This window comes from Cricetulus griseus, chromosome 2, assembly GCF_003668045.3.
Source record: "Cricetulus griseus strain 17A/GY chromosome 2, alternate assembly CriGri-PICRH-1.0, whole genome shotgun sequence".
NCBI lineage: Eukaryota > Metazoa > Chordata > Mammalia > Rodentia > Cricetidae > Cricetulus > Cricetulus griseus.
The window spans coordinates 269749680-269771777 of record NC_048595.1 but is presented as its reverse complement, the minus strand read 5'-3'; the positions used below and the strand labels follow the sequence as shown (position 1 = coordinate 269771777).

General features: G+C 39.3%; 1 protein-coding gene across 3 annotated transcripts in view; it reads left to right on the top strand.

Annotated features, from left to right (window-relative positions):
- Map3k5 (mitogen-activated protein kinase kinase kinase 5) overlaps positions 1-22098 on the top strand; it is a 198847-nt gene that overhangs the window by 107760 nt on the left and 68989 nt on the right. For all 3 annotated transcript variants that reach the window (XM_027401935.2, XM_027401936.2, XM_035440373.1), the window contains exons 8-11: positions 92-204; positions 8988-9147; positions 11364-11517; positions 19359-19466. In XM_027401935.2, the coding sequence (XP_027257736.1) occupies positions 92-204; positions 8988-9147; positions 11364-11517; positions 19359-19466 (535 nt within the window). The remainder of the gene's footprint in view (positions 1-91; positions 205-8987; positions 9148-11363; positions 11518-19358; positions 19467-22098) is intronic.

Below are 22098 nucleotides of genomic sequence, written 5' to 3'. Positions count from 1 at the left end.
CTGGATGGAGTTATACAAACAGAAGTTACTGCACAACCAGGGTTTTATGATTGAGAAAGTAAACTTGTGCATTTCTTCCCCCCCCCCATAGGTTCAAAAAGGCATTTGAGTCTGAGCCAACACTACAGTCAGGAATTAACTACGCAGTCCTCCTGCTGGCTTCTGGGCACCAATTTGAATCCTCCTTTGAGCTTCGGAAAGTTGGTAACTGCACCTTGATATTTTTAAGGCAAATCAAGAAACTGGACCCAGAGTAGATGCAATGGAGAAGACCCTTGTGCTTTTTATTATATCTAATCTAAATTTGGTTGAAGGGGGCCGGTACTAGTAGATTTTTCTGGATCAGAATTTCTTACTATTGTACAGAATTCTAGTTTTGGGTTACAATTCATATTTTCACTTTATTTTTTCTTGGTTCTTTTTGTTACAACTCAAACTTAAATTGATGATACGGGCTCTTCATTTAATCGCCAGGTCCCGGGTCCAGTTAGTTTTGTGGAATAGCAGGCTTGATTAAGATCATATGTTCCTGGTGCTTTCAAAAGAAAACAAAAGACAAAGAGACTAATGGTTTTGGTGATGCTCACCTATGAACCCAGCACTTGGGAAGTGGAGGTTTAGAGGACCAAGAGTTTATGAACATCATCAACTACATAGTGAATTCAAGGATAGCCTGGGCTACGTGAGTTTCAAGACAACAATATAAAATATAATGGAAGGAAGGGAAGGAAGAAAAGAAAGAGGGAGGGAGGGAAGCAAAGAGGAAGGAAGGAAGGAAGGAAGGAGGGAAGGAAGGAAGAAAGGAAAGAATGCTGGCTAACTAGTTTGTTTGTATTTTTTGCTCCAAACACAGTTGTGCCTGTGATTTCTTGGTGGTGGGAGTGAAGCCTGCAAAGCCCCTAGAATAACAGTAAAGTAGTTGACATTCTTGTTTGTTGCCCTTGACAGAATGTGCCCTTTCCCTCCTGTAGCATTGCTTCATCTGCTGGCCTTCTTTTGGAATTTAAAGAAATTCAGATTCACATCTTTGTGAATCAGTTTTGAGTGATGGTTTCAATTTAGGTTTTGGTAGCATTTTTTTTCAATTGTAAGTTTCTAGATCCTAGAGTTTCTGTGGTAACCAGATGTTGTTCTGGTGAATGGGTTAGCCCCTCCTTAGGGACCTTCCCAGCTCTTGGAGGAATTATTACCACGGCCACAGACGTCTTAGGCCTTATTTTTCACAAGAGACAAAAAAACACTTATGTTAATTAAATTATTCATTATGAAAGAAAATTTTCTAATATTTTAAACTTGAAAGTGGCTTAAGTATCTCTAAGGAAAAATAAATTCCATGCTTTTCAAAATCGTCACCTGAGAAGGACTTTTAAAATTTCCATCATGTACTGTTCTAAGATATTTTTGAAGGTAAATAGAGTCCCAGGCTCAAGGAATGATAAAATCTAACGATAATCACTGCTGGGTTGCACTGCTCTTAAAGCACCAAACTCTACTTGACATTATGTGTTAGTTGGATCACTTCACCTTTTGTCTAAAATCAAGTGAAATAATTTTTGTTTAAGAACTAAAATAGGGAAAATGAACATCAATTTGTACCTTTTAGAAATGACTCTGAAGTGTTGCATATTGATTTAAAATCTCTGCTGTAGTCCGAACTCCCTCTAGATCAGTGATCTGAACATATTGTTGCTGTTCTCTGGAACACAGATGAAGTTTTGTTGGAGCCCTTCAGTCCTTATGGCACTTGACACTGATTTGCATTTGAAGGTCGAGCTGTAATAGTGGTTTGGAAATGTACTTACTCTTGGTTTCATTTTTAAATGGTGTATAGATGAGAGAAGTCACCACACTGAGGTTTAGAGAACTGTAATGTAACTTCACAAAGTAAACACTATTATATTCCAAGAAGAACTCAGAACATATGTCGAACAGGCATTTAAAAACATGAGGTTGACTTTAAGTTTTTGGAAATTGGGTTGGAGAGATAACTTATTTGGAAAAGTATATGCTGTGGAATCAGGAAAACTTGATTTTGACAAACCACCACCACCACCCCACCCTACCCCCACCCCCACCCCCGCTGCCCAGCCCACAAAGAAAGCTTGATGTGATAGGCCATTTGCAGTCATCTTTGCTGAAGAGGTGGAGAGAGGTAGGAGCAATTCCTGGAGCTCCCTGCCCAGACAGCCTACCCTGCTTGGTTAGCTCTAGGTCAGCAAAAGACCCTATCTCAAAAATAAACAAATACTAAGATGAAGGGCATTTGGGAAACCACACTAGAGGTTTGTTGCTGGCCTCCATATATGTGCATGTATGCACACAGACTCACCCACACACACACATGCACTCTCTTCGCACACAGGGACATGCACACACAAAAAATTAACTTATTTAAATTTGGAAATTTCACCATGTATCAAGACTTACAATCAGACTTGATGGTGAATTTTAGCTGATGTAACAGCTAAGTTTTAAGCTTATGCAATACTACGGTGTAAAACATAAATTGTATACCTGCATTAAATGTTACTAAGCTTTCTAGGGTATATTTCATTCAGTCATAAATTATGCCAATCAAAAATGCGTTGACAGAGAATTAATTGTAATACGGTAAGATTAGATTATCTGTATTTTCAAGAAAAACTGTTTGGGCAAATAAATAGTGTGCAAGGAAAAGAAAGCTAATAGCATGTTTGGCATATTTTAAAGGAACAATTGTATTAATTCCATTAATTCTCTAATCAAAAATCTTAAATTTATGTCTTCTTCCATCCATTGTGTTGGTATCCTAAAACATATGAATTAGTATGAATTACTAAGTTATTATAATAATCATACTTGTCCTTATGATACCCTTTCTTTGCTTTTTAATGAAGCAAAAATTAAAATTTGAAGTATAGTAAGAAAATCACTAAATTTGAACCTTTCCAAATTTATTATCTTATGTTTGAAATCTTTAAGAGATAATTCTTTTTTAATTTTTTTTATTAGCTCAAATTAGGAACAAGCTTGCTTCACATGTCAATCCCTTCTCCCTCCCCCCCCCAATCTCCCACCTGCTCCCCACCCCATTCACTCTCTACTCCCCAGGCAGGGTAGGGCCCTTGATGGGGCTCCCCGAAGTTCACCTTATCATCCTGGGCCAGGCCTAGGCCAGGCCTATGCCCTCCCCCATGTGTCCAGGCCGAAAGTGCATCCCTTCACGGGGGGTGGGCTCTAAAAGTCCCTTCTTACACCAGGTTGTCATGTCTATAGCCAAAAATTCTACTAGTACATTTTCTATTGCTGTAACAAAATATCAGAGGATGGATACTTTACTTAGACCACAAGTTTGCAGGTTGAAAAGTTCAAGATCAGGAGCCCCACTGATTTGGTCTCTTGGCTGTATCCCTTTATGGTGGATGTCAAGAATGAACAGTTACATGATGATGCAGGGATATAGGTATGATTCGGTGACTAGAATTGCTCTATCTTGTGTAACAACTCACTCTCATAGGAACTAATGAATGCTCCCATTGATCCCTTCTGAAGACAATGAGGACAGTGACTCCAGTGAGTTAACCACCCCCCTTAAGGCTCTATTTATTAAAGGTTCCAATATTTCCCAAAACGACTATACTAAATCCCGAGCTTCTAGTACATGAACCGTACAGAAAGACATTCAAGCCATGTCTGAACCATCGCACACCCTTACTTACAGTTATAGGTTTGTTTAAGGTTATATTAATTGCTTCATAGTTCTTAACTTTTGGATAATAACTGATGGTTCAGCTACTTAGAATTAGTATTTAATACACAGGACCACATCTTCAATCTTCTTTCTATTTTAAGTTTCAAATACTTTAAAATTAATACTCCAACATTAAATAAAAATAGTTTCTCACAAGCTCTATGGAATTTTTAAAATATGATGCATTTTATGAATAGTCAGAATTACTTTTTGGGGTCCATATCAGTAATGATGGTGTAGAAAAAAGAACCCTGTGTTTGGAAATGAGATGAATTACTATTTTAATCTCATTGTCTCTGAGCATTAAAAAAGACAGAACAGGAACAGGACTATGTAGCTCAGGTTGGTAGCATGCTTGCCTGGTATGCAGGAAGTCCTGGGTTCAATCCCCAGCAACAAATTACCAGGGTCTGGTGGCCACACCTGTAATCCCAGCACCCAAGAATGGAGGCAGGAAGATGAGAAGGTCAAGGCCAGCCTTGACTATCAAGAGAACCCTGACCACTCCACCTGAAAGAACAACAGCAACAAAAACTGAACCAGAATAAACAAAACCTTAACACAAAATAAAAATGATGATAAATTTATTACTGAATATAAAATCCATGTGTTCATAAAGATAAGAAAAAAATTAGGACAAAAGCAAACTCAATGCCAACCACAAAGAACTCCCTTGTACCTTAATCATGTGGCCACCATATCAGAAAATCAGAGCTTGGAGGGGAAAGGTTAAATACTTTTCCTTCCATTTAAGAGAATACTCTGGTTTACCTGTCCTGAAGGTAAAGACTATCACACACAGTTTTACTCCCAAGGAGGATGCATTCTTCTGGAGAACCCTGGTTAATAGCATAAAAAGAGGGTAAAGTTGATGATGACAGTGATGTCTTGGCAGTTTATTGTGGCAGGATGTTCAGTTAGAACCGAAACCACCAAGTGAAGACCCTTATTTAGAAAACAGACATCTTGCCATATTCATGTGATGTCTGAGTCATCCCCTGATGAAATTGCCATCACAAAGGAGATATGTGTGCATGTATGTGCTACACAGCATACATGTAGGTAGAATACCCATACACATAATAAATAAGCAAATTAATAAATCTTCAAAAAAAAAGAGAGAAAGAAACAGATGTGTCTACAGAAAGGAAGGATGCTTCAAAGTCACCAAACTAGTATTACTATTTTGAATGGTTACCATCGTTACATGTTTCTTTCACTTTGATGAAGCACAGTGTCCCTTGTGAAGTATTCTTACCAGAAATGTTTAACTGGAAGCTTCAGGTCCAATATCCATTCAGAAGGAATCATGAGGTCTAATGAAGTAAGTTAGGCATTGCTATGGAATGCCAGTGAGCAGATCCAGCATGCAAGGATGTGTAAGACAGCATCTCTGCTTTGGGGGAAAAAATAAATAAATCTCATCATAGGAAATAAAAAGCATGGTTGGGTTAGATAGATTAAAAGATATTTGGAATCATAAACACCAAATTAAATTAAATGACCATTTATTGGACCTTGGTTATGAAAAAAACCTATGGGAGACATTTAGGAAATAATTAGAAGATTTATTTGAGTCAGTACAAACTAATGTATAACAGGAGGGGATTAATTACTGTTCTAATGGAGAAAGATTTATACAGATTTATATGAGAATTGTTTAGATTCCTTATAATCTGTGAACATGAAATATCTGTGATTTAGTTTGAAAGGCTCAGCAAAAATAATCAAGAAGCTGGAACAAAATGTTAACAGTTGTCACAAAACTGGTTGTTCATTGTAGTTTGTATGTGAATACACACAAGTGTGTTTTGCTTCTCTGCATGTGTTGGACATTGTGCATGCTAAGTCTCTACTACTGGGTTCCACTCCCTAGTCCCTTACTATAGTACATTTTCTAGTTGTGTACATTTTAAATTCTTCATAATAAAAAGCCAAAATGGAATAATCTAATCTCTACCTTTTAGGAAGCTGCCAGATCTCTCTGGACTTTGTTCTCCGAATTACAAAGGGGAATACTCCCTAGCTTATTTTGTTGTGTGGATTGAAAGAGTCAGCATTCTTAATGTGCTCAGTGCTAGGCAACTAATGAGTGTTTGGTCGGAGCTCTGTGTCCTCATTTCTCCATTAAAACAGCCTTGAATTAGTCACAGCCACCAGGTGAAAATATGATGATAAAACCTATACCATTGAAAACTCCTCAGTGCTTGCAAGTCAGCCAGTTCTAATGAGAGCTGTATAAGATTCAAGCTACATAAGCAGGCAGTTCGATGAAAGAAACAGTGGGAAGTTATTTGAAATAACAAGAATAAAACACCCATTGCTTATAACTTAAGCCAGAAAAGTTTTACATACAAGAGATTTACTCTTGTAAGGACTTGGTAAAATTACAGTTGATGTAGTTACATCAGCAGTCATACATAAAGACATTTAAAAATGTTCCAGTGGCTTACATCTGTGCCCCAGCATCTAGGAAATAAAATGTTGTAGCCTAGAACCTAGTATATTACTCCTTCTGAAGCTCTTTCCTATGGAAATATCCTATATACAAATATGCTTTTATGTACTAAGATCCATAATGTATAAGTGCACAAGAGAAATATAAAACATTATATTTTAAAACCATTTATTACTTGTTAAACATTCTTTAAACTCAGACATATAATTTTTCTTTTTTCCGAGACAGGGTTTCTCTGTGTAACCCTGGCTGTCCTGGAACTCACTCTGTAGCCCAGGGTGGCCTTGAACTCACATCCTAAATATAAAAACATTAGAGGAACTGAGAGATGGCTCAGTCAGTAAACATGAGGACGTGAGTTCAATTCTCAGAAGCTACAGTAAACAACAAAAAAGTAAAAATACCCTGGGCATGGTGGCACATGCCTTTAATCCCAGCACTCAGGAAGCAGAGGCAGGTGGATCTCTGCGCTTGAGACCATGTTCATGGTGCCATGGTTATATGGCAGATTTATGCTATGGTTAAATATGGTTAAAGCCAAATATCACTACCCAAGAATGGCATTCTAGATTTTAAAAAATGCTGAATTTTATTGTAACTATTTTTTTACATCTAAACATTTCCATAGTCACTACTTGAAAGTTTGACAGCAGGACTCTCTGTTAGATCCTGTCTGTACTTCATTATTTCTCTGGAAGTGTAACATAATAAAACATTGTTCATTTTCAACCAAGTTTGATAGATACATTTTAGTGTCTCGCTTTTCCTGCCTACCAACATTTTTTTTTTTTTTGGTATGCCGAGATCAAAGATCTGGGATGATTTTGCATAGGCAAGTTCAATTGGTTTTAACTTATGAAATTGTTTGGTGGCAAAACTGTTCTCTTTTTAATTTATCCTCACAAAATGTGAAGATTGTCCAACTGCTCATTTTCTCCTGAAATATTTATGATTTAAGTAAATTGTATAATAAAATGTAACTTAAAAATTAAAGGTTATTTTTTTAGTTATAATTTTCAAAGGGATAAAATTATTACTCTCAGAAAATATAAAATAGACATAGGTAAATGATTTCATCTCAACCATTTTATGTGAAACCCTTAAATAAGACTCTATGTCTGGGCTGTGAGGTGGTGGCACACACCTTTAGTCTCAGCAGAGTCAGGAGGCTCTCTCTGAGTTCAAGGCCACCCTGGGCTACAGAGTGAGTTTCAGGACAGCCAGGGCTACACAGAGAAACCCTGTCTCGGAAAAAAGAAAAATTATATGTCTGAGTTTAAAGAATGTTTAACAAGTAATAAATGGTTTAACAAGAAATATTAGGATAAGATTTCTACACTTGGTTTTCTTTGAAGCTGATTTATGTTCCAACAGGTCACAAGTCCACTAGACAGGAATTTCTTGTACAGTAACTGGACAAAAATTTGCAAGTTAATAAGTAAACTTCTATTAATGTATCTTTAATAAGCAATAAATGCACTTTCCTTGAGTGGACTTCTGCTTTTGTAGCCTGTTACAATGATATGTCCTACCTTTTAATCCTATTTTTCAATATCAAAAATAAAGTTTGGGTGGTAGTGGGAATTGAACTCAGAATCTTATACATACTACACATGTGCTCTGTCATTGAGCTGTCCCCTCACCCCACACTTTTTCTGCTTTTCTTATTCTATGACAGTCTCATTGAGTTGCCCAGGCTGGTCTTGAATTCTCTGTGTAGTCCAGGCAATCCTTCACCTTTGTGTGACTTAGCCACCTCCACAGAAGCTAGCAATATAGTATGTGCAACTAGGTCTGGTTCCCAGTAATTTTCATGGTAATGGAAACTAGTAGTATTAAGCAATTCTACAAGGATATGTAGCTTAAGCAAATCAATAGGGTGTACAGATAATACAAGAGTTATAATAAAATGTAAGGAATGTGGATGAGTAAATTATGTTGGAGCAAAGTTGGAGAATTCACATTATTTCACTAAGCCTTGTTAGACAGTAACAGTCACAGGCTGGGGCTGAAACTGTAGAATGCTTGCCTCTCATGTGCAAATCATGTATAATGAAGAGAAATTGATGGCACTAAAGGAACAGTGCTACCTAGAGACTGGCTTTTAGGTCTGTAAGTGATAATATATATCGTGTATGTTTATGTATATGCACACTATACACACAAACACATTTGTGTTTCAGTTCCCTGATAGATTTTCAACCTACAAAACACAAGGCAATTTCCTTTCCAATTATTTCATGAACCATGGTATAACAAGAGAAGAAAGGGACTTACACAACAGTATAATGGATTTTCTCATCTTATATGCAGATACATGAAAATTCTAGACTATAGTACATACACGATTGTTGGGTTTTTCATTTAAAGATAATTTTTGCTGGGGCTGGAGAGATGGCTCAGCAGTTAAGAACACTTGTTTTTCTTGCAGAGGACCCAGATTCAATTTCAAGCATCACACTATGGTTCACAACTGTCCATAACTCCACTTCCAGAGACACCCTCTATTGACCTCTGAGGGCATCATGATGCATATACATATATGCAGGCAAAACCACCCTTACACATAAAAGTAATAAAGAAAAATGAATACAGTTTTTAAAAGATACTTTTAATTTCTTCTGTGTATTCTTTATTTAGTAAGACACTATCTCCTTACAATGCATTTGAACCACATGAATAAGCACAAACTTGAAACTATTTTGATCTTTCAGGACAATGAAACCTTAATTTCACGTCTAAATGAAAAGTCAGCCCTACCTACCTGCGGTAACACTCTGCTTCTTTTTCATCTCCTAGGGGTGAAGCTGAGCAGCCTTCTGGGTAAAAAGGGGAACTTGGAAAATCTCCAGAGCTACTGGGAAGTTGGATTTTTTCTGGGAGCCAGTGTCCTGGCCAATGACCATCTGAGAGTCATTCAAGCATCTGAAAAGCTATTCAAACTGAAGACACCAGCATGGTAATAACTAACTCTTGTGTGCTTATGCAATTATGTTTAATAAATAGCCACAATTTTACAACTTTTAGATCATTTTATTTATTTTAGGCTGATATCCAGAGTTTGTAAGAAAAATAAAATTTTCATAAAAAAATTGTATTGAATTAAAAGTTCTGATGACCTTGATGAAGTCACTTAGCTTCTCCCAAGAGTTGGCCAGCTCAACCAGTGTCACTCACGAGAACTGTGTAGAGGCTGCATAGTCTATGCCTTCAAATCTGACCTGCACCCCGGATCTGAGACCACGTATTCATCTGAGCCTCTCTGGGCTCCATCCCAAATGCATGCGCTGTTTCCTTCATGATTCAATCTCAATTTGGAAATTCTTAGTCTTGGTTTTTCAGTCCTAGTGTGATAGACACATTGGAGTGTTTCCGTGTGTGTGTGTGTGTGTGTGTGTGTGTGTGTGTGTGTGTGTGTGTGTGTGTGTGTGTGTGTGTGTGTTAATTTCAGATTGTTTTTGGAAGGTATCCAAGTCTCATCATTGTCTGTGTAGTATGGGGGAAATAGAAACAAAATTCCGTGTTTCAGACTACTTTAAAAATAATGCTAGTTCCATTCTGTCACACGTGGGGTAAAGTGACGTGGGGTAAAGATGTGAAAAGTTGAACAGCCATGCAGAGAAAATCCCTTCCTGCAGCAGGTCTGAGTCCAGGCTCTGAGAGCCCACATCCCCAGAGCTGACTCCATGGTAAGGCCCTCGTGGCTTCTTACAGACTTCCTCATCTTCAGAACTCTTTTACCCAGTCCTCCTCCACGGCATCCCTGCCTCTTTCTAAACTGCAAGCCCAACTTTTCTTCTTCATTGAAATCCTTAAATTTTAATGAAGAAATTTAACAGTTTAACAGTTGTCATGGCAAAGGATAAAGTCCTTCTCCTTGGTTTGGCAAACAAGGTTCTATCTCCGCCTTCCCAGACTTCTACTCTGGGGTTCACAGCACTCTCTCTGTCTAATGAACATATAACACTGTGATTTTTACACCTTTGAACTTAGCACTTGCCTAAAGATGCCTTTTCTAGTCTCTTTGTTCATCAACAAAAAATGCGCATACGTCATATGTTTAAGTAGGATGCTGACTTCAAACCTTTGGACCCAACTCACTTCCACCCCGCTTTCCTGCTTCTGGTGTTCTTCAGTATGCCTCGGTAGATGTTGATATCTTTCTTTAAATATATCCCCACTGATTTTGTTCACAGTGTTATTATGCCTTTTTATATTTGTTTCCATGGCACTGTGTGCAACCTGAGGACAGGGGCTGTACCGGCAGTCTCATGTATGTCCACGGTAGGCTTTGAGCAAATGCATATGCTACATTCAGTCACACGTGCCATTTCTTTTCGATGACTTTTCTGAAGGCAGAAGAGACTGAAGAGCAGATACAAAGAGCTCTGGCTTTAGGTATCCTGGCTTCTGTTACCCTAAAGCAGACACCATTCTACCCCATAGTAAAGCAGCCACACAGTAATGCCTATTATGTAATGTCAACTTCCATGTCTGTGGTCTGCAAAGTGCTTACCCAGCCACCATCTTGCATAATTATCTTCTTCCTCATTTTTACTTTTTCTTTTGAGGCACCATCTGTCTTCTTAGTTTTGTGACTATTTGTATAATCCTTAAGCTCAGTGGTTCAGAGTAAAATAATCCCTTATGAAGGATCTATTTCGAGGAGCTTCCTTGAAAAGGCATATTCAAAAACAAATGAGTCCACCTTGTCCTCAAATTGAATATAGATATTTGAAACTCATGAGTTACAAATAGTCACGTGGGGTGGGGGAAGGGAGCTCAGTTTTGAATTATCTGTCCAGCATGCATGAGTCCCGGGTCTCGGTTTTGAAGCATGTGTCTAGCATACACAGGTCCTGGGTTTGATTCCCAGCAAAACAACAAGTAAAACCCTGTTTTAGGGAGATGTTTGCCCCCAGTCGAATTTACCGAAGCCTTCTAAACTTGAGTTTTCTCATACTTCAGAAACATACTTTGCTGAACTTTTATCAAGTTTAAGCATGTGAAAGTGCCTGCTGTTGTAGCACACAGTGAAGCATGCTAGATAAATGTAGAGGCACGACTCTAAGTAAAGTACACTCAGAGAATATAAAGTACACCTATGGGTAAAAATGGGGCTGAGGGGAATAGGTGGCCCTAATTCTTTCCCATTTTATGTCCTTTAATTCCCAGGTACCTCAAGTCTATTGTGGAGACAATTTTGATATATAAGCATTTTGTGAAACTGACCACAGAGCAGCCCATGGCCAAGCAGGAACTTGTGGACTTTTGGATGGATTTCCTGGTTGAGGCCACAAAAACAGATGTTACTGTCGTTAGATTTCCAGTGAGTACCCTTATTTGCATCTAAGTTCAGCTCTGTGTTGCTTCCTGTCTTTAAAGAACATCTGGCTGTGTGATTTTAAGTCCTGCTGTGAGTAACTCTATGTCCTAGCATGCACATATATAACTTGGTGAACATATTGATTTTATACAGGTTGACTTGTTTTGGCTTACTTTTTACTTTTTTAATGCTTTACCATTTGTATTTTGGGATGTAGTATAGTAAAGTATAGTAAAGTAGCCCAAACTGGTGTTTTAACTCCTGCCTCGGCCTTCTGCAAGTTGAGTGCTGGCATTACAGGCATGTGCCACCATGCCTACTTTAGTTGACTTTTCAAAATAATAACTCTTCAAACTAGAGGAACGAGATACATATTGATGTTTGGGGCAAGGATTCGAGTTGCTCCTTATGATAAGACCCAAGACATATTAGAAAGCAATAAAAATATCATGCCTTGTTTCGATCACAGCAGCTCTTGAGCCCAGACAGATGGATGAGGTTGGGTACCACAGTTTTGTTGCCCTGCCTTCAAGATTATCAGCAATGTTATGGCGAAACTTATCAGCTCCCTTGTTTTGCAATTCTGTCTGAACCACTCTAAGCCAGGTGGGTCATGTTGCCCTGGCATACCCAAGGAGCAATCACTGTTTCCAGTACTGCAACTCTAGAAAACGATGAACGATGACTTGCAGTTCAGTATAGTTTCTAGCAAACTGTGTCTCTGTGTGTGTGTGTGTGTGTGTGTGTGTGTGTGTGTGTGTGTATGTGTATGCATGCATGCATGGATACATAGGCATAGACACATACATATACAAATATATATCACATGTATATATGTGTGTATACAAACATATAACATATGTACATGCATGTATTATGTATGTATGTATGTATGTATGTATGTATGTATGTATGTATAGTGCATAGACAACCTTATTTGTGTGTACATGCCTGCCTGTGTCTATGTGTCTTTGTTTTGTGTGTGGCCATAGATCATCCTCAATGTCATTTCTCGTGTTTGGAAATAAGGCCTTTATTAGGCTAGCTTGTCTGGCCAGCAAACTCCAGGAATTTGCCTGTCTCTACCTCTTTTTTGTTGTTGTTGTTTTGTTTTGTTTTTTGGTTATTCAAGACAGACAGTGTTTCTCTGTATGGACTTGGCTTTCCTGGAACTAGTTTTGTAGACCAGGTTCACCTAGAATTCACAGAGATCCTCCTGCCTCTGCCTGAGGAATGCTGGGATTAAAGGTGTGAATCACCGCTGCCCAGCCGGTCTCCGCCACTTTAACACTGGGATTATACAAGCATATACCCTCATGCACGACTTTTTTAATGAGTCCTGGAATCAAATTCAAGTCTTCATGCTTGTATGGCAAGTACTTTACTGATTAAGCTAACACACACACACACACACACACACACACACACACACACACACACACACACACACACTTTTAAAAATGCATAGTTCATGTTCACAGCTAATGCATCCCCATCCTACAGCACTCGGGATACACCATATTCAATGTAATATGACAGTGGCATCCAATCCAGGACTGGCTTTGTGTGTAAATTATTTCCCATCTCTAAGTCATACATCTCTTGTTTGAGCTCCCTAATCTCAGTCATCCATGCTCAGGGGATGTGACAATTCCCAATTCTTTTCCTAAACCCTGATTTCTAGTTTTTGTTGATAGAGCATCTGCTTCATTTAATTAAGTCCATTGCTGGAATGAACACGCTTTGTTCTGACATCCACATGAAGCCTTGAGCTTGGCAAGACCCTTAATTGAAAGGCCTTTCAAACTAAAGCATTCTGCTCTATTTCGTAGTCTAGATAATATGCAGTCTGGGGAAGTCTGTATCTTGGAGTAAGGTGACAGCTTGCCCTGGTGCTCTGAGTAGCAATAAACATGGCGGTGAAAGAAGAGAGCACACCCCTCAGAGTTCAATGGACTGCTGACTGTCTTCGTGATAGGCTAGAAAACTGCAGGAAAGGAAACAGTCCATAGTCAACATTTCAAACTCATTTAGAAGAGTTCAATGTAATTTAGTCTGTTGTAATATTAGTATATAAGTGAATGAAGAAACAAGACCCAGGTAATATTGAGAAGTTATGAGATTATATACTCTAAGTTAAAAAGACTTTCTTTTCTTTCCCCCTTTCTAATCTTTCCCCTATTTTAAAATTTCTGTCACCTTCCTTCCCCTTCCCTCTTCTCTTTTCTAGACTGAATAACAGACTCAAAGCTAAGCAAGTGCCCTAACACTAAGGGAAACCCCTGGCCCTTATCTAAAACAAAAAATAAAAAAGAAACTTGAACTTGAAATTTTCCTGCTTCAGCTTCAAAAATATTGGCATAATAGGTACATACCACTACCACCACCACTACCACACCCACCTTAGAGACTTTCTTAAGCAAGAAAAAACCCACAGTTCCTCAAAGAAAATATTATCTCATGCTGATTGGTTTCATGTTTAAACGGGGGAGGCCAGGGAGATACCCAGTACATAAATTATTTGCTGTGCAGGTAGGGAACCTGAGTCCTGCCTAAATAATCCACATTAAAAAAAAAAAAAAAAAAAGCCTGATCCGGTGGTGTGCGTTTATAATCCCAGCATCAGGGAAGCTGAGACAGGAAGTTCCACTGGCCAGCTAGCCTAGTCTACTTGGTGAGTTCAAGGCCAGTGAGAAACCTTTTCTCAAAAAACCAAGGTGTGGGGCTGGAGATATGTATGGCTCATTGGTTAAAAACACTGGCTACTCTTCCAGAGGACCTGGGTTTGACTTTCAGCACCCACATGATGGCTCACAAGGGTCTGTAATTCCATTTCCGAGCATATGACACTCTCTTCTGGCCTCCATGGGTACTGCACACATGAGGTGCACCTACATACATGCAAGCAAAACACCTACCCACATAAAAATATTTTCTTTTAAAAAGTGGACAGCCCTTCCTAAGGAAACCCAGCTGATCTTGTCCTCAGGCTATATGCACACATGTGCACCACACTTACCCAAATACACATGTGAACCCACACAGACAGCCACCAATAAGTACATACACACCCAAAATGGAGGCTGCGATTATATAATGCAGTGTATAGGGCCTGCCTAGCATGTGTTGAACTGTAAACAGAAAGAAAGAAAGAAAGAAAGAAAGAAAGAAAGAAAGAAAGAAAGAAAGAAAGAAAGAAAGACCACCATAAACATGCAAAATAGAAAACTATGAAGCAAGAAAAATATGTAATACAGATGCCTAATATGAGAGTTAAAGAAGGTAATTGTATGGAAAGGTAATTGGCCTAATTAAGTAGACAGGAAAATACAGATCAAGGTGAGAAATGGTTTTTGGTTGGCTGTACTCAAATAAGTAGAAGTTTTACAGCTGGCAACTGTACAGAGACAAGAACATTTTAGATCTTGCTGGTGGGCATTAAGAATTGCCAGGCATTCTGGAAAACTGTCTAGGGAGGGGATGATGAGAGAGACTATGGAAGGGACCATGGGAACTTCAACTGTGTTTGCAAGGTCTGTTTCTTTAAAAAAAACTGTCATGAATCAAGTGTGGCAGGACATTGCCATTGTGTTCCGTGGGCAGAGGGATTGTGTTCCGGGGACAGAGGCACAAAGGCACATGTTATCTTGCAGACTCATTTGTGGTAGTTTGTTTTGCACCAATCCCATTTCTTTTCAAAACGTCATGGTTTATTTGTGGCTGTTTTTCAAGAGACTAAAATAGAGTGTTTTGTGCTTATTTCTTCCACTCCTACTCCAGAATTCATAACTTGAAAATGCAAAACTGCTTCCCCATGCTTTGTTGTTACTCTGAGATCAAAACTAGTTTTCTAGTTCTCACTTAATCCAAGGCCTTGACAATGTGAGACAGACATGCTTAATGACGAACTCCCCTGCACTCTACCACTGACCACACCCCTGCACTCTACCACTGACCACACCCCTGCACTCTATCACTGACCCAGACCCACACCCTGTTTGGCTTTTTGAAAATTTTTGAGACAAGGTCTTACCAAGTAGATTACGCTGGCCTCAAACTTTCCATCCTGCCTCAATCCCCAGAACAAGTATGCATCACTATGCCCAGTTGAAGTTTCCTACACTTTATTTGGGATCAATTCTGGAAGGCTTGAGTCTACCAAGAAGTTCCAAATTCAATAAAAACTGCTTTCCAATTAATCAAATGCCTGGTTTCCTGTATTTGCATATATGAACAAGCATTGTAGATACTGCAAAGATATTGTTTGCAGAAATAAGGAGAACATATGGTAAACATATAAAATATATACATGACATAAATCATAAAGTAGCAGAGACAGGTGAGGGAGAGAGAGACGTAAGTACATGTATACATACACACATATTTGGGTAGTAAGTCACTGCATCTGGACCTGGCCACTTATGGTTCCTTCTTAGAGGGAAAGGTTCTGTGTCAATCACTGTAATATCTTGTCCTCACAGTAGCAGCTTCTGTGGCTCATGCTTAGGGGAGTTTGGTGGTCTTGATTAGAATGATCACATTATCATTTTATAAAATTGGTCTAAAACCCAGTAGAAACTATGTAAGAAATTGCATACTGGAATTGCTTCCATTTTTCACATTTCCATGATTACTTCTCTGTCTTCCAAAGGAAACAAACGTGAGCATGATCAGAAGATGCTGGAAAGTTTGTGAAATGATTTGGATGGTCTTATTTCTTTATACTCAGTTGGATTTAGTCTCTTTCCCTACCTCCTACAGGAGAGGTTTGGGGAGGAGGAGGGTTGCTTTTCCCCTTGCAAAGCCTGGATGCTATCAACTTACAGCCTAATGCCAGGAGTCAGGAGGGAAGGGGGAGGGGTCTGCTGCTCAGAGTCTCTGAGAGACTTGGATATACAGGCCTGCTAACAGTTATTCTGTTAGACCTTGCCCTGCTCTCCTCCTTCAAATAAGTGAACTCGGCAGTCATTGTAATGTTGACTAGTGTGAAATACAGGAAACAGAAAGCCAGAGTATATACTTTATATGAGCTGTACTCAGTGCCATGGCTCTGTTCAGTTTCCTTTTTCTTGATCCCTCGTCTCTTCTCGTTTCTTCTTTCCTTGTCCCTTTCCCTTTCTCCTCTTCACATCCCTTACTTTCTCTTCTTCCCTTCACTCCCCCCCTTCTTCCCTTTCCCTGCCATTCCTCTGCCTTTCTGTGTCTCTCTTATGTTTGCCACAGATTCCTCCTATTTTATCATTTCAAGGGCAGATCCAAGGGCTCCACAAACTTTGGGCAACAATAACCTTGTTTTTGTTCCCTGTCCCAAGTTGAGAACACATAGTTCAGAATTTATCTATTAGAAACATGTGGGATGACAATAAAGGCATAGTTAAACAGGAGAGGGAGTTCACTGATCTGTGCTTTTCTGAAGGAATTGTGCCCACAGAATTGGGGTATGGGTAGGAGGGCTCTCATTTGTTGGTGAAGAAACCTTAAAAATATTTGGGGAACCCCATCTTTTGTTGTCTGTTACTTGTTTCAGTATCTGAAACACAGGGTTGTTCAAATGGAATTTTCTTTGGGCTGCCAACCAGCTCCCAAATAAACACACAAAGACTTATTGTTAATTATGAAAGCTCAGCCTTAGCTTAGGCTTGTCCCAGTAGCTCTTTTAATTTAACCTGCTTCTATTCATCTATGTTTTGCCTTGGGCTTTTTACCTTTCATTCTGTATATCCTACTTTCCTGTGTCCAACTGCCTGGCTGCCCCCTGGCATCTCACTGGTGTCTCTTTTTCTTTTTTTTTTTTCCCAAGCCTAAATTCCTCCTCCTACTTATTCTCCCTGCCAGGAAGTCCTGCCTCTGCCTCCTCACTTGCAATTGGCCATTCAGCTTTTTATTAGACTAATCAGGTGCCTTAGGCAGGCAAGGAAAACGTCAACACATCTTTACATAATTAAACAAATGCAACACATCATTACAAGTTAAACAAATATTCCACAACATAAACAAAGACAACTCATCTTTACATAATTAAACAAATATTCTGCAACATAAACAAATGTAACACATCGTTATATAGTTAAACAAACGCAGCACATCCTTGCATAGTTAAATATTCTGCAGCATTCAGATATGACAGCACCATTTCTACAGTGTTGCTTGAGAATCAATCTTCAGTCTTAATCAGTAGCACTGAGCTTGACTGACTAGAATTGGAGCCTTGGTTCACACAGTAAGGGGTGTGGTCCTGAGTCAGAACGCAAGCCATAATTGTGAGATTTGTGGTAAAGCCTCTTATTTCATAGTAAAGGCCTGATCATGAAATCAATTGGTGAGCTCTAAAGCTTTTTGTACACACAGTAAAGGAAAATTTGGGGGTTCTCCTGCCCCCTTTCCATTTCTGTGTATATTAAGTTATGTAAATGTTCTGTTATGGTAAACTTAGAGGGAAAAGAATGTATTGAGTTCCTAGTTTGTGGCAGGGAACAAGTTTTCTGACCCATATTCTTGTACCTCTTTGCTCAGGCTGCATTGTGTGTTTTTGTGTATTGGGAGTTTGTTATTTCTTGATAATGGAGCTCTCAGAAGGCTTTTCTTCCCAGTTTTATCTGGTAAAGTTGTCTGATTCATGATTACTTCTGAATGTAATTTTATTCAGCAGAGCACAAAAAAACCCAAACCATTCCAGTTCCTCTTTCTTCCTTTTAAGCATCCTTAACTGCATACAAAATTTAAGTCTTGGGTCTGGAGATGTAGCCCAGTTGGTAAAATGCTTGCCTAGCATGCTGAAGTCCCTGGATTCAGTCCCCAGTGCCACCAAAACCAGTGGTGCAGGCCTGTGATCCCAGCTCCTGGGAGGTAGAGTCAAGATGATTAGAAGGTCAAAGTCATTGCAAGTTCAAGGTCAGCCTAGGATACCCACAAACCTTTCTGAATTTTTTTAAAAAAAATGGTTTTTAATGATCTATACAAAACTATCACAACTTAAAACTTAGGGTGTGCATGGTATATTGATGTCATTCCCACTTGGTGTGAAATAGTAGCAGTAAAACTCATGTTCAATGTAGATTCTTGACTTGCTTGTCACATGCCTTTCATACAGCTCTAAAATATCAGCAAATTTTATTTCTCTTATTGAACACTCCAGTTTTATCTTGAAGGCAATGCAAAGATAATTTTATTATTTCTCATAGCTATATCTGATTCTTTATATATAAAACTCTTTCAACAAAATCCCAAATTATTTATAAATCCATTTTCATGAGTAGAAGAACCATACTACCAGCTCCTTATGATAAAGTGTGACAGCAGAGATCTGAAATTTCTATTCTGGAAATAGAATCTTTTTGGTGTGCAGAAGTGTTTTTATCATGTTTCTGCCATTCTTTGACACATTTATTTTAATAGAAGTAGCTTGTGCATTACAAGATGATTAACTTAAGCTTTGGGAAATGAGGTGTGTATGTTGCTTTATAGCCTAGGCTGGCCAGGAACTCTCAATGTAACCCATACTAGCTTTGAACTTTCAGTGATCCTCTGCCTCAGTTCATGAGAGCCGTGGGTAGAAGCATGAATTATCGAGCCTGCTGAAACTTTCCAAAATGGACTAGTAAGTTCTCCAGGGATAGCTGAACTATGGGCCTTGAAATACAACTTCCAGTCTGTTAGCAATAAAAGCTGATATATTGATGGAACTTAGGATAACTGTATATCATGAAAGACTCAGAAGGCTCCTAGGCACTCATTAGAGTTAAGACAATTTCCAGAGCTGTTAAATCTATAACCTCTTCCATGTGGTGTTGGATTTACTGTAGCAGTTGTCACTAATGCAAGTTTCTTTGCCTTACTCTTTCTAGGTATTGATATTAGAGCCAACCAAAATCTACCAGCCTTCTTACCTGTCTATCAACAACGAAGTCGAGGAGAAGACAATATCTATTTGGCACGTGCTTCCTGATGACAAGGTAAACTGCAGTTAAGATAAGACTTTATGTCTTTCTGGTCTCACTTCAATAAATGTGTTCATTAGGAAGGAATAGCTTGACTGTGTTTATCTTGGCATAAGTGTATGCTCCAAGATAACATTGCTAATTTGGGGTTATGAGTTTTATCAACTAATAGGATATACTTGAAATAATTCAGATTTATAGACAGTATAACCATTTCAAGTGAGCTAAAAATTGGGATTTTCGCCGGGCATTGGTGGCCCACGCCTTTAATCCCAGCACTCAAGAGGCAGAGGATCTCTGTGAGTTCGAGACCAGCCTGGTCTACAAGAGCTAATTCCAGGACAGCCTCCAAAAGCCACAGAGAAACCCTGTCTCGAAAAAAAAAAAAAAAAAAAAAAAAAAAAAAAAAAAAAAAAAAAGATATTTCTTTGTTTTAGAAACTCATGCTGTAACCTAAATTATAAAGTAATTTTTCAAAATTATGCCAAAGAAATGTGTTTTAAAACAAGTTGTAAATTCTGTTAATTCTAGGAAGCCTGTTAGAATAAAACCACTTGAAGGCTTACATTGGGCCAGCCATAGTTATCTTTGCACCTGGCTTCTGGTTTATCTAAATAGCTACTAAATTTCAGATTAGCACTAACTCAATGTGGTCTCAGTAAAATAAGGTAGGATGGATTTCCACTTGGTTCCAAAAGGGTCTTAGACACACACACACACACACACACACACACACACACACACACACAAACACACACACACAAAGAGGTATGAAAATTGCTGTTTGATTCTGAATTGTGTCTGTGGTTGAGAACAAGTTTTAAATGACTCAGTTGTAGCCAGTGATGAAGAATCTTTGACTTTATGACTAAATTAGGCTCCTAGAGATAGTGGTTTTCAAAGGATATCTCCTGGAGACCTCAGCATTTGAGTGACAAGAAGTGACTTCAAATCTGGATTTCTACTCTGTGTCCCACCTGGTTAGTAGAACTCACACTTGTTAACCACCGCTGTAGGAAGCTCAGCAGGCCCATCCACACAGCATGTCTATAGTAAAGGAAGAATAAGCCATGCGGAAATAGTCACATCGGCTGGCCTAAGCCTTTCCCAAATTCCAGTTATGGCCAGGCCCTGTAACCTCTATCAAAACAGCTATGAGCCACCTGTCAACAGAGCTCTAGTGTATAGAAAAAGGGGGTGCCTTGTGTTTAAAATGACCGGCCAGCTCCCTGGAAGCATCCAGATTCTGTTTGTACTGATGGTGTAAGCTATTGTATGTCTGGATGAGTTGGTCATGTTAAGTCTGGTAAGTTGCAGTGTTTTGGCAGACATGCTAAATGCTGGATAGCGTGGAATCACCCTGTCAGTGTGCACAGTAATCCACTTTCAAACATAGGTCTGCCAGCTGCATCTAAGAGGCCCCTTTCAGAACCATGGCCTTTCAGATCCATCCTGTGGATCACTGCCCCCCCCCACCACCATTTTCATAGGACAGCTATGGACTGGCTGTACTAACAGGTTGTAGATAAACACACCTTACCAAAGTGCTAGGACTTGCTACTGTGAGCAGTATTATTATGAGCCCTTACAATGACAATAGTCCCAAAGGTACTAATGTTGTCTTTTCTTATAGTAGTGACTTATTCATAAAGTAAACTGCCTTGATAAGAAACTTTATGACAGCCAAGGCATCCTCTATGTTCATCACTTTGTAAGGGGATAATGGCCCGACACCCACATCGGCAACATTTCTAGACATAAGTGAGTCCTCCCCTGGAGGGTCACACTACACCTGAGGAAAGCACCGTGACCAGTGTGACACTCCTGCTTCCTGACTATAAGGACTTCTGTGGCTCAGGGAACCAAGCCGAGTTGTGCGGAAGTCCTTTTGGACTTTTAGTCTGTGAAGTTCGGTGAGGAACAATGAGTAGGGCACAATGTCTTTGGGAGGCTTCAGAAAGGATGTGGAGTCTGGGCTTTGCTTGTGGGTGGGACTAAGCAATGATCGCAGGTTGGGAGAATAGAGCAAATTCCACCAGAGACACCGTGAGCAAATGTGAGCATTGGGTGTTTGGGGCTGGTGAGGGACCTTTTTGGCTTACCAGGGGGTGATGGTGATGGGAAATATATTGATAGGCAGGATGGTATAAAATCGCAACCTGTTCCATGAGTGAAGAAAGAGAATTTAGACATGTGCTGGGAGGAAGCACTGTATCACTGAAGCTGCTTAGTCTAAGAGCTGGCAACAGTGCAGCACAGAGTGGCCAGGAACAGGGTCAGAGTGAAGCTGCACAGCTGTGAAGGCTGCTGTGAGCTGTTATTTGCTGGGTGACCTGGGCAGTCCACGTAACTCTTCCTGTAGCCTCCGTGTGTGGAGAAAAGACAGTAATGTGCCTTATGGGACGGCTGCGGAGAGTACATGAGATAATTTCCAGGAATTCTCCAGCACAGGGCTAAATGCATAGAACATGGGCTAATGATGTTACCACTGTAGTTGGAAAACTTATTATACCTTGACATAAGAGTTAGGAAATCTTGGGACCTGGAGGATCACAGAAAAGAATATTAAAGGAAAGAGCTAGAAATGAAGTAGCTAAATAAGTGACTTGGGCAACGGGATCCCCACCGCAGAGTGACAGGCCATTTA